Source organism: Protobothrops mucrosquamatus, unplaced genomic scaffold (genome assembly GCF_001527695.2).
Source record: "Protobothrops mucrosquamatus isolate PMUCROS unplaced genomic scaffold, P.Mucros_1.0 scaffold6, whole genome shotgun sequence".
Taxonomy (NCBI): Eukaryota; Metazoa; Chordata; class Lepidosauria; order Squamata; family Viperidae; genus Protobothrops; species Protobothrops mucrosquamatus.
This window is the reverse complement of record NW_015386393.1, coordinates 6479289-6491256: the sequence shown is the minus strand read 5'-3', so window position 1 is coordinate 6491256 and position 11968 is coordinate 6479289. Positions and strand designations below refer to the sequence as shown.

At 42.9% G+C, this 11968-nt stretch overlaps 1 protein-coding gene across 1 annotated transcript in view; it reads right to left on the bottom strand.

The window, feature by feature from the left end:
• The window catches only part of AMH (anti-Mullerian hormone), a 13768-nt gene extending 4389 nt beyond the window's left edge, over nt 1–9379 (bottom strand). The window contains exons 1-3 of the mRNA XM_015809940.1: nt 8773–9379; nt 5641–5819; nt 3446–3573 (exon numbers count right to left, since the gene is read on the bottom strand). Of these exons, the coding sequence (XP_015665426.1) occupies nt 3446–3573; nt 5641–5819; nt 8773–9379 (914 nt within the window). The remainder of the gene's footprint in view (nt 1–3445; nt 3574–5640; nt 5820–8772) is intronic.
• Between the last annotated feature and the right edge of the window lie 2589 nt (nt 9380–11968).

Genomic DNA, 11968 nt, shown 5'->3' with positions numbered 1-11968 from the left:
AAAAAAAAAAAAAAAAAGGAACAAGAAAATGACTTATTGGACCAGCAATGAGATTCTCCCTCTATTGTCGTAAATTTCTGAGGCCCAAGAAACAATGGAAATGAATTAAAAGACTATAAATGTAACCCGGATGTTGTACTTCGGAGTTATCATCTTCCCTATGGCTCAAGGCCTTAATCCTATAGCACAGGTTTCCTGCCTCATGCAGAGTAGGTTGCTGGATTCCACTTGAAACAGGCAGAATAAACTCAGTGGATAAGTCAAGCAAAATTATTTTATTCCAGGTATCCTCAAGACATTAACTCACAGTTATTGTAGAAGTTCTTCCAGAATGTAGATTGTAATCTCAACCCATCTCACAGGTAAAAGAATAATGGATTTCCACATTCTACGTAAATGTTACATGTTGCTACGGAGCTCCCAGCCTAGCCTCGTGCTATGGCTACATACTAGTCCAGCACAATAGAGGTCCCCAACCCCCGGTCCATGGACCAGTACCAGGCCGCGGCCTGCCAGCAACCGGGCTGCACAAACAAGCAAAGCCCCATCCACAAGATGCAGGCAGCACACAAAACCACGCCCCCTCCGGTCCGCGGAAAAACCTCTCTCCATGGAACCGGTCCCTGGTGCCCAAAAGGTTGGGTACCTCTGCTATAGCAGCTCTCAAATCTTTCATGACAAGTTGAAAAAGAAATCGGAAGAAAACACAAAACCTTTTCCAGGAAACTGGGGAGACATTAGTTTTGGGGGAAAAAAGGGTTACCAAAAAAACTAGAGACTAACAGGACAACAGACTTTTCTCCAGGAAAAGAAAAAGGAGGAATCTGTACAGAAAACATGAAGACAACAGTGAACTGTGTCAACTGCGAGACCTTGTAACATTAACACACTCTGGTGACCTGGATTACTGCAATGTATTTTAGATGAGGCTGCCCTTGAAGACCACAGGTAGTCCTCAGCTTATGAGCATAACCGAGCCCAAAGTTGATGTTGTTAAGCGAGACATTTGTTAAGTGAGTTTTGCCCCATTTTACAACCTTCCAGTTGCTACATTTGTTAAGTAAATTGCTGCAGTTGTTAAGTTAGTAACACGGTTGCTAAGTGAATCTGGCTTCCCCATTGACTTTGCTTATCAGAAGGTTGTAAAAGGGGATCACGTGACCCCGGGACGCTGCAACCGTCCTAAATACGAGTCAGTTGCCAAGCATCCAAATGTTTTTTTTTCTGATGTTAGAACTTTAATTCAAGATAAGAAATAGTTGAAGCAATATATCTAAACAAAGATGGTTACATAATACAAACAGATTATTAAATTGTTTAAACTGATTAAACATTAAAACATTATGCTAATCAGGAATGTTTAAAAATAAAATCCAATTTGCTGTTTGTTGAGAATAGGGGAAGCTCTGAATATTTAACTCAGGTGGTCCTCAACTTACAACAGTTCATAAACATCCAAATGTTGATCACGTGACCTTGGGGGAATGCTGCAACGGTCATAAGTGCGAAAAACAGTCATGTCACTTTTTTCAGTGCTGTTGTTACTTTGAACGGCCATTAAACAAATGATTGTAAGTCGATGCTACCTGTACTCTGTACTTTGAATGCAGTAGCTCGCTTGATAATGGGCGAGAGTAGTTAAAATCAGCAGTGTAGCGTTACCTTATTATGCTCCAAAATCTTTCCAGAAAATGTAAGTATTGGCAAAATTGGTAATTTAATATATAAATAAATCTGTTTTAAAGTTGCGGGCATGTCGTAATTGGTGAGGTTTTAATTTATACTGGGGAAATCCAGAGTTACACACTAGACCAGGGGTAGGCAACCTTGGCTCTTTTATGGCTTGTGGACTTCAACTCCCAGAATTCCTGAGCCAGCATGGCTCAGCTTGAAAACCTCTCCCTTTCCCCTCAGCATGGCTGGCTCAGGAATTCTGGGAGTTGAAGTCCACGAGTCATAAAAGAGCCAAGGTTGCCTACCCCTGCACTAGACTGAAAACTTAAATTTCCATATCATGTCAAGAAATGATCATGTGACTGTGGGGTAGCAGTGATGGTCGTTAAGTATAGGAACTGGTCATAAGTCACTTTTTTCAGTGGTGCTATAACTTTGAGTGGTCACTAAACAAATACTTGCAACTCAAGGACCACCAGTACATAGACACAAGGAAACATGTATGAGAAATGTTATTAAATTACAATTCCCAGCGTTCTTCACTATTGGTCACATAGGGGAAAGGTTGCTGGGAGTTGTAGTTTAGCACTTTTGGAGGTCCACAATGTTCTTGCTTGTGAAACTTGCAAAGGGCTCCATTTTATACCAGAGAAAATCATTGCGTTTTGATCAGTTGTTTAGAATTTGTGTTTTTCTTTTTTCTTAGTTTATAATTTAAAATACAAAAATACAGAAGATGATAATAGGAAAAACAGGGGAGGGAAAAGAGAAGGGAAAAGTGTAGAAAAGAGGGGGGAAAAGAAAGAAAAGGCATTGACTTCCAGCTCCCTTTGGTGCAGTAGAATAACATAATAACATCAAATCTCAACTTTTTACTTCTACATAGTAGTATAAACTAGCCAGTTCTATAGCAACAAACCTATCTAATTGGTGAAACACAAAACCAAAGTTTCATTTTTTTTCCATCTCAAGTACAAAGTCCAGAAGTGGTTTTGAAATAGAAACAAAAGTCATTGTGGTTTTTTTCTTTAAACAAAGTAGTTAGTTTAGCCATCTCTACTAACTCCATCAACTTTTGCAGCCATTTGTCCATTGTGGGAATAATAATAATAATAATAATAATAATAATAATAATAATAATAATAATAATAATAATAATAATAATAATAATAATAAAAGTTGGAAGGGACCTTGGAGGTCATCTAGTCTAACCCCCTGCTCAGGCAGGAAACCCTATACCATTTCGGACAAATGGCTGTCCAGTTTCTTCTTAAAAACTTCCAGTGTTGGCGCATTCACCGCTTCTAGAGGCAGGTTGTTCCACTGGTTAATTGTTCTAACTGTCAGGAAGTTTCTCCTTAGTTCTAGGTTGGTTCTCTCCTTGATTAGTTTTGACAAACCCATAACTCTTTTTGTCTGATTTAAATCTTTCTTTCAATTGTAAATACGTAAAATATATAGACATGTTCTTTTGATTCTAGCTTCTCCTTAGACTTGAGGATAGGATCACTAAAATTAAAATATATGATTTGACCATAAGTCCACCAGTCTGGCTTCAGCAGCATTTCTTTTCTAAAAAAAATACCTTCCTGGGGAGACACTCAAAGAGGCCTCCTCATAAAAAAACCTTGTTTTATATTTATTCCAAACTCTTGAAATGGCACATCTAACAAAGTGGTTATTAAAATCAACATTTACTTTAAGATTTACTTTAAATTTGTGTTTTTCAAATGGAGGAACAGGAGACCCCCCCCCCTCTGGGAACTCTCACCTACCTGTATTGTTTTGGTGCCTGATTTCCAAAGAAAGTTCATATCTTAATTCACCAGGAGAATGTCTGCCGGACATCACAGAGCCCTGGAGGACAAGGTAGCGAGTTCCTTTGGAAAGGCAAACAACCTGGGATGGGAAAATTTTAAAAAATAAACATACACCAACATTCATATATTTGATTGAAGTCCCTGTTCAAAACATTTATTTGCATTCGTGAAATGCAGAAGCTCTCTTGATGTTTTATTCTCAGGTCAAGAATTACTTAATCCATGCAGCCTGCTAAAAGCTCCTGCTCAGCAATTTTAAGACGTGTGGACTTCAAATCTCAGAATTCGCCAGCCGTCATGCCGGCTGGCGAATTCTGGGAATTGAAATTCATACATCTTTGAGTTGCTGGTATTGAGAAACTTCATCTAGTCCAACATTATACCAACTCTAGAAATGTAGTAATTTGTACTAAACAGCTGGCAGTCCAGTTTTCATTTAAAAATCCCAGTGGAGTCCATGTCTCTTAATGATTGTCTGCTCCAACCACTAGGAACTCCCACCTCCAAACATTCCCTAATGTTCAGACTGAATCTCATTTCTTTAAATTTCAAATTCTTGGTTTCCACAGAGAGAAAATTAGGTGGTGGGAGAGCATTTTATGAAGCGAGGGGGTGTCAAATCAAGTGCAAATGGTATTTTTAAAAGGGGTGGGGCTTTTCACAATTGTGGACACTATCTTGGGTTCTTTGATGTAGCATTTTTGGGAATTCTGTAGAGTGTCTATCTTAACTTGCCTTAATGTGAACTAAAGAAGCAAAAGAGCTCCTTGAATCATCCATTGTAGGACATCATCACCATCATCATGCCTTTTTAGAAAAATACTTGGTCAACTCAAACATACTTGGCAAACATACTTAATATTCCTGCCCCCTGTTTTTCCCACAACAAGCCTGCAAGGTAGGCTGGGCTCAGAGAGAGCATATTAAGTATGTTCATATCATGAGTTGTGTATAAAAATAAGAAAGCTGGGATATAAGTACTGTAGAGATAAATAAATAAATAGAACTGAGGGCCAGTTGGTATATACTATAGTGGTTAAGGCACCAGGCTGCAAACCAGGAGATTGTAGTTCTAGTCCTGCCTTAAGCACAGAAACTGGCAGGGTGACTTTGGGCCAATCACCAAAAGACTATGAATTCTAGTCCTGCCTTAGGTTCAAACTCGGCAGGGTGACTTTGGGCCAATCACCAGGAGACGGGGGATTCTAGTCCTGCCTTAGGCAGGGTGACTTTGGGCCAATCACCAGGAGACCGGGAATTCTAGTCCTGCCTTAGGCAGGGTGACTTTGGGCCAATCACCAGGAGACCGGGAATTCTAGTCCTGCCTTAGGCAGGGTGACTTTGGGCCAATCACCAGGAGACCGGGAATTCTAGTCCTGCCTTAGGCAGGGTGACTTTGGGCCAATCACCAGGAGACCGGGAATTCTAGTCCTGCCTTAGGCAGAGTGACTTTGGGCCAATCACCAGGAGACCGGGAATTCTAGTCCTGCCTTAGGCAGAGTGACTTTGGGCCAATCACCAGGAGACCGGGAATTCTAGTCCTGCCTTAGGCAGAGTGACTTACCTGGTTAGTGGTTTTCTGACACTCAAAATCAGGACGGAATTCGTACTTTCGACCGTCCCACTGAAACCCGGTTAGTGGTCCTCTGGCCCTTAAGATCAGGACGGAATCCGTCTCACTGAAACCCGGTTAGTGGTCCTCTGGCCCTTAAGATCAGGACGGAATCCGTCTCACTGAAACCCGGTTAGTGGTCCTCTGGCTGAGTTTTAGTCCTGCTTTGGACCAATCACCAAAAGACTGTGAGTTTTAATCCTGCCTTAAGCATGAAAGCTGGCAGGGTGACTTTGGGCCAATCACCAAAAGACTGTGAGTTCTAGTCCCGCCTTAGATATGAAAGCCAACTGAGTGACTTTGGGCCAGTCCCTTTCTCTCAGCCCAACCCACCTCACAGGGTTGTAATGGAGAAAATAGGCGTGTTGGATATATTCGCCTTGAGTTATTTGTAAAAATAATACAGGTGGGATATAAATATACAAATAGATAAATATAAGTAAACAAATGTAGTTGAAATGATACGTTGATCTCCTCGGAGGAACAAGAGCTATTAGGAATAACATGGGGGGGAGGGGGAATTGTCCCACAAACCTGCTTTTGATGTAATCCTTCCCCTCCCACTAGAAATCTCTTTGCGACCCTGTGATGCACCAGTTCCTTTTCTCCTTGATAAAAGACTAGAAGGACCAGCTGCAAGGAGCTGAGAGGCTCTTCCACATCCTTCTGAAAGGTCAGCTTAAACCTGAGTTTGGTCTTGACTTCCCATTTCACTGCCAAAAGAGAAGAAGAAAATTTTAAAAAATGGGATACAAGGCAAGGACCTCCCATTTCTCTTAAAAATAAACCATCTGGGGTGCTACCCTGTCTCATATTGTCCAGCTCTCTTCTCTCGCTCTCCTAGTCATCTGAGCATTTCCTTGACTAACATTTAAATTAATTTTCCTTCTTTTAAGGTACAGATACTCCTCAACGTATGACCACAACTGAGACCGGAATGTCCATTGTCAGGAAGGGGGTTGTTAAGTGGAGCATGGCCGATTTTACCATCTTTTTTTGCTGTAGACATTAAGTGAATTACTGTGGTCATTAAGCAAATCATGTGGTCGTTAAGCAAATCCGGCTCTCCCCCCCCCGACTTCGCTTATTGGAAGCCAAGTGGGGAAGGTTGCAAATGGTGATGATGTGACCCCCTGGACATTGCAAACATTGTAAGCGAATGCCAGTTGCCAAGCACACAAATTTTGATCACATGACCATGAGGATGCTGCAACAGTCATAAGGGTGAGGAATGGTTATAAATCACTTTTTTCAGCACCATGGTAACTTCTAATGGTTGCTAACTGAATGGTTGTGAGTCAACCGGCTGAATTTTAGAAAATGGAAAACAGTTGAATCAGGGACACCCACAGGGTGTGGCCAGAAGTTCAGTCAGACTATCCGGGGGTAGGCAACTTTGGCTCTTTTATGACTCGTGGACTTCGACTCCCAGAATTCCTGAGCCAGCCATGCTGAGAGGACAGGGAGAGGTTTCCAAGTTGAGCCATGCTGGCTCAGGAATTCTGGGAGTTGAAGTCCACAAGTCATAAAAGAGCCAAGGTTGCCTACCCCTGGACTATACTGTGGTTGCCATGTTGGCTTTTTTGACCGTATCCTGCAGGTGCCCCTGGCCTCAATACCACTGACTCATGTTTACATCTCAAGGAAAAATGGTATGTTCTGTTAACAAGAGATAGATGGAGAGGAGCTTTAGCCAGACACTGGTGGATTCACACATTATATTTGGTGGGGCTGAGGTGGAACAGGATAGATTGTGATTCAGTGCATTGGGGGAATCCAGTCACTAACTTAGCTGATTGTATGAACAAGTCCAAGTCCTCAAAGATGCCATAAAGGTAATCCTCGACTTATGACGAGAGCTGAGCCTAACATTTCTGTTGCTAAGTGAGACATTTGTTAATGTCTCACTTAGCAACAGAAATTTTGGGCTCAATTGCGGGAAGAAAGGTCATAAAATGGGGGCAAAGCTCCATTTTGTTAAGTGAGACATTTGTTAATGTCTCGTTTAACAAAACGGAGTTATGTCCCATTTTATGACCTTTCTTGCCACAGTTGTTAAGTGAATCACAACAGATGTTAAGTTAGTAACAGGATTGTTAAGTGAATCTGGTTTCCCCATTGACCTTGCTTGTCAGAAGGTCACAAAAGGAGATCACATGACCCCAGGATACTGCAACTGTCATAAATATGAGTCAGTTGCCAGGCATCTACATTTGGATCATGTGACCACAGGAGTGCAGCTGTGGTAAGTGTGAAAAACGGTCATAAGTCACTTTTTTCAGTGCCATTGTAACTTTGAACAAACAAACTGTTGTAAGTTGAGGACTTTCTGTGATTTGGTGCATTTGGGGGGTTACCTCATGTTGTACTGATGTTGTAGCAATTGGATTTGTTAAGTCTATGGCTAGGACCAAGATGTGGACTATGCCGAACAGGTTGAAAAAGACATAAAATTTCAAAAAGGAGGGCCCAGTGGCCATCTAGTCCACCTCTTTTGTTACGTCCACCTTTTGGAAAAGCAGAGCACCTGTCTGCTCCATCCTGCAATGTTTCTTTTTACATTTGCTCATGAGCAGGAGCCTGCATCCTGTGTCATCCAGATTTATAAATATTAAGTATTGCAAAACTAAAAAAAAAGGGCTTGATTTGCTTAATGCAGGGGTCTTCAAACTTGGCCCTTTTATGACTTGTGGACTTCAACTCCCAGAATTCCTCAGCCAGGCATGTCTGGCTGAGGAATTCTGGGATCTGAAGTCCACAAGTCATAAAAGGGCCAAGTTTGAAGACCCCTGACTTAATGCCTTAGCAGATGTAATTTGAGGGGTCATTTTCTTTTGTTGGGGGCAATAATTTAAAGTTGCAGCTGAAGCTTTCACTATCATCAGAGTGATTGGGAAGATCTGTCCACCCCCCAAAAAAACTATTTGCAACAGGTAAAAATGGATATTTATTATTTGTAATTATTATTTGCAGCTGGTCTCTATTTACTTTCCAGAAGGGCAGCTGATCCTTTCTGAAAAATCTCCCCCACCCCAAAAAAAGAGATATGTAGGACAGGAGCAATCCTACGAAGGATCTGATTTGGACTTCTGAGCAATCAGCATATTTGGTCTGATGAAAAAGACTCCACACCCACAAGAAATCTGCATTTTGCACCTTCAAGCTATTTCAGTCCTACTTAAGAGATTGAGGGTTTTTTCCTCCTTTTCAAGATTATTTTCTCTTTTCTTAAAAAGAAGTATTTCCCCCTTTTCCTTTGACACCCATCGATACTGGTATTGTCTGCTTGCATGTTTATCTCGCTGTTGGTGTTACAAAACAATCGGCTTCGATTTAGTGTACTTTAGATTTAAATCTGGTATTCCGTAGAATTGCTGAAGCCAAGGAATGTACACTGGGAGAAGGAAAGGGAAAGGAGGAAGAATTTTTAAAAAAGCACCAGATGCTTTACATAAGCACTTTATCATTTTATGCTGTTTTATGCTCTTACTATCGCTTTATACTATTTTATCGTTTTATACTAAGCGTCATCACTGTTCAAGGCAAACTTCTAAAACTTCATTGGTGTTATAGAAAGTCTAAATAAAGCTTCCTAGAAACGAGAACAGAGGGAATAGCAGCAATAACGTAAGTTGTGTCTTTCCACCCCTCCCTGTCTGCACTTACCTTCTTCCAAATGCAGCATGAAGAAACGGTGTCCGGCAGGCCTGCCCAGAGAATCAGCCACACGCTGAAGTGACCCAAGAAGGTTGTGGGGTGGACTTGAGGGACATATCCCGAAGGTCTCCAGGTCCTCTCTGCTCCAGGCAGATCTGCTCAGTGCCTTCAGGAACCCGCTGTCGTAACGGCTGAGGAGGCCCCCCACCTCCAGATGGTTAGGACCCCAAAAGCTGCCCCTGTCCAGCTTCACGTGACACACGGATTCCTCTGAGCTCTCGTATAGCCATGACTGAGAACTGGGTTGGGGCCATAAACTCAAGGGTCTCGCCTCCTTCTCAGCCAAGGGCAGGTGGGATGGGAGACGTCCAGGGCTGTCTTCTGACTCCAGGGAAACCAACACGACTTTTGAAGGGGCTTCCTTGAAATCCAGTGTAACCTGGATGTGTTCTTCTTCTTCTTCTTCTTCTTCTGAGGATTTCAGTTCTCCTAAATTGGGACTCTCCCATTGTCTCAGAGGGTTTTCTTCTAGGTGGAGGTTTCCCTTTGCAGGTGAAGAGAGGGACTCAGCTGTCAGCCAGAGACCCAGGAGGATGCTGGCAAGGCCAAGCTGCATGGTTGCTTCCCTGAAGAACTAAAGCCTTCTCCAGGATTCCCCAGAGTAAATTCAGAAGGGAGTGAAGGCATCGGATAACACACACAGGCACACACACACACGCACACACAGACACAAAGAGATGGCCTGAATTTTTCTTCTTTAACCCATGTGACCTTGAATGATCACACTGTCCTGGAAGAATTCTTGGCTCAAAAGAGCCGCCCTATTCTATTTGCAGGTTTTTGATATCTTTTAAGTCCGGATGCTTTAGCAAATGCAAGACATCCAAGCAGGCTCAACCTTGATGTAAACACTTTTTATCATATTTTTCCCCCCAAGAGATCAAAGCAAAGCAAAACCCACATTCACACACAATTTGAACCTCTCAGTCTTTACATTGTATCAGAGTCGGCTTATCATGTTTCTACCCCTTAATATCTTGTATAAAGGCTGTTTTTAATCAGCAAAAAGTATTTGTTCCTTTAAATATTTATCGCCTAAATTAATACCTTGAAGTAGGTTGAGGGGTCTGAGAATCAGAACACAATTGAACGGGAGGGGGAAAAAATCTTAAGGAGTTAAAGAATGTAAAAGCTACTAAACCAGTGTTTCTCAACCTTGACAATTTTAAGGCATGTGGACTTCAACTCCCAGAATTCCACAGCCAGCAATGCTGGCTGTGGAATTCTGGGAGTTGAAGTCCACATGCCTTAAAATTGTCAAGGTTGAGAAACACTGTACTAAACCAATCTGGGAAGGAAATGGTTCAGAGACATTTTGTTTGTCCTTTAGTGGTTGCCTCCAATGCTTCATGGGAAGGCTAAGCTGATGGAACTCATTGTTACTAGATGTGCTATTGGCCTTTTCCTTCAGACCTGCAGATCAAGTTAGCAACTCTTTTTATCCAGGGGCTAAACTTTTTTTTTTAATTTGGCCTCTGAGGATCTCAAGACAATGGACAATCTATAGCAGATATGTCAAACACAAGGCCCGGGGGCCGAATGTGGCCCGCAAAGTGGTTTCATGTGGCCCACGAAGCCATCCTGGAAACAGGGAACGGCCCCCGCTGCCTTGGCCCTGGCCGGCCAGGAGGGAGCCAATGTACAATTTTGTGGTGGCCATCTATGCTGAAACGCATTCAGTCTTAGCTCCACAAGGCCGTCTGGAAACAGCGAGGAACCAGCCCCTGCCATGTCGGCCTCACCCCCTGGGTGCATGCTGGGTAGGTGTCACCCTTTGTGAGGAATGAAGAAATGCACCATCGCCTGGAAGAGGTCCTGGTCCCACCCCCTTCTGGCAGAGACCCTCAGATCTGTCCCACTCCTGCCCAGGCCTCCACAGGCACCCTTGACGCGAATGATGTAGAGCTGGCCACGCCCACCCAGTAGGCCACACCCACTCCATCCATGCCCACTCCATAGGCCGCACCCATCCTGGCCACACACACCCCCCTGAGGGCAACCGCAATGCTGATGCGGCCCTCAATGAAATTGAGTTTGACACCCCTGATCTATAGTCTTCACTGGAGGAGCAGGATAAAAAATTCAGTCCCATTTTTATGCATTGAGATGGTGGTGGTAATAAAATGAATGCATTTGGCTGAGAAGGCATTTTAAGTTGGGAAATAGATATGTGCCCTCAAATAGCCACATCACCGTTACAAAGATCTCCACCCCTTCTAACTAAATGTCACGGTTGATTTTGTAGACCTCCCAACCGCAAAATATTAAGTGCAGCCTTTGGCCACTCAAAGATTAGCTATGGGGTAAGTGGACAAAGGCAAGGTCCTGCACCTTATTTTAAACGAACGTGGGGAAGATGGCTTTTGCAACACATTGTTGTTGTTGTTAATTGCGAAGTCGTGTCCGACCCATCGCGACCCCATGGACAACGTTCCTCCAGGTCTTCCTGTCCTCTACCATCTTCTAGATCCATGTAAGCTCACGCCTACTGCTTCAGTGACTCCATCCAGCCACTTCCTTCTCTGTCGTCCCGTTCTTCTATTGCCCTCAATCTTTCCCAGCATTAGGCTCTTCTCCAGTGAGTCCTTCCTTCTCATTAGGTGGCCAAAGTACCGTATTTGAGTTTCAACTTCAGGATCTGGCCTTCTAAAGAGCAGTCGGGGTTGATCTCTTCGGTCAAATCTAGAAAATGGACCCCATTTGATAAACTAGTAGTTAACCCTGAGTTTTCAGGGTTAACTGTAGGAAGGAGGCCTTAATCATGCCTTGGGAATCTCCCATGGATAGAGGTATGGCATTAATGAAATCCTTACCCTGGAAATAATATTTCTCAACCTCAGCGACATGTGGACTTCAACTCCCAGAATTCCCCAGCCAGCCTGGGGATTTCTGGGAATTGAAGTCCACATCTTAAAAGTTGCTGAAACATTACTCTGAAACAACGTGAACTAGTCAACACACTTTTTGGTCCAAACCAGCACTAATTTACAAATTGTGGCTTTTGATCGATTGCACAGTATTTTGGTGTGTGCACATGCACACGGTAGTAGAAATGTATTTCACAGTCAAAGCCAGATCATCCTAGTCTTGCAGTCTCTGCAAGTTTATGTACTACACCTGCCATACTTCTATAGATCAGGTATTG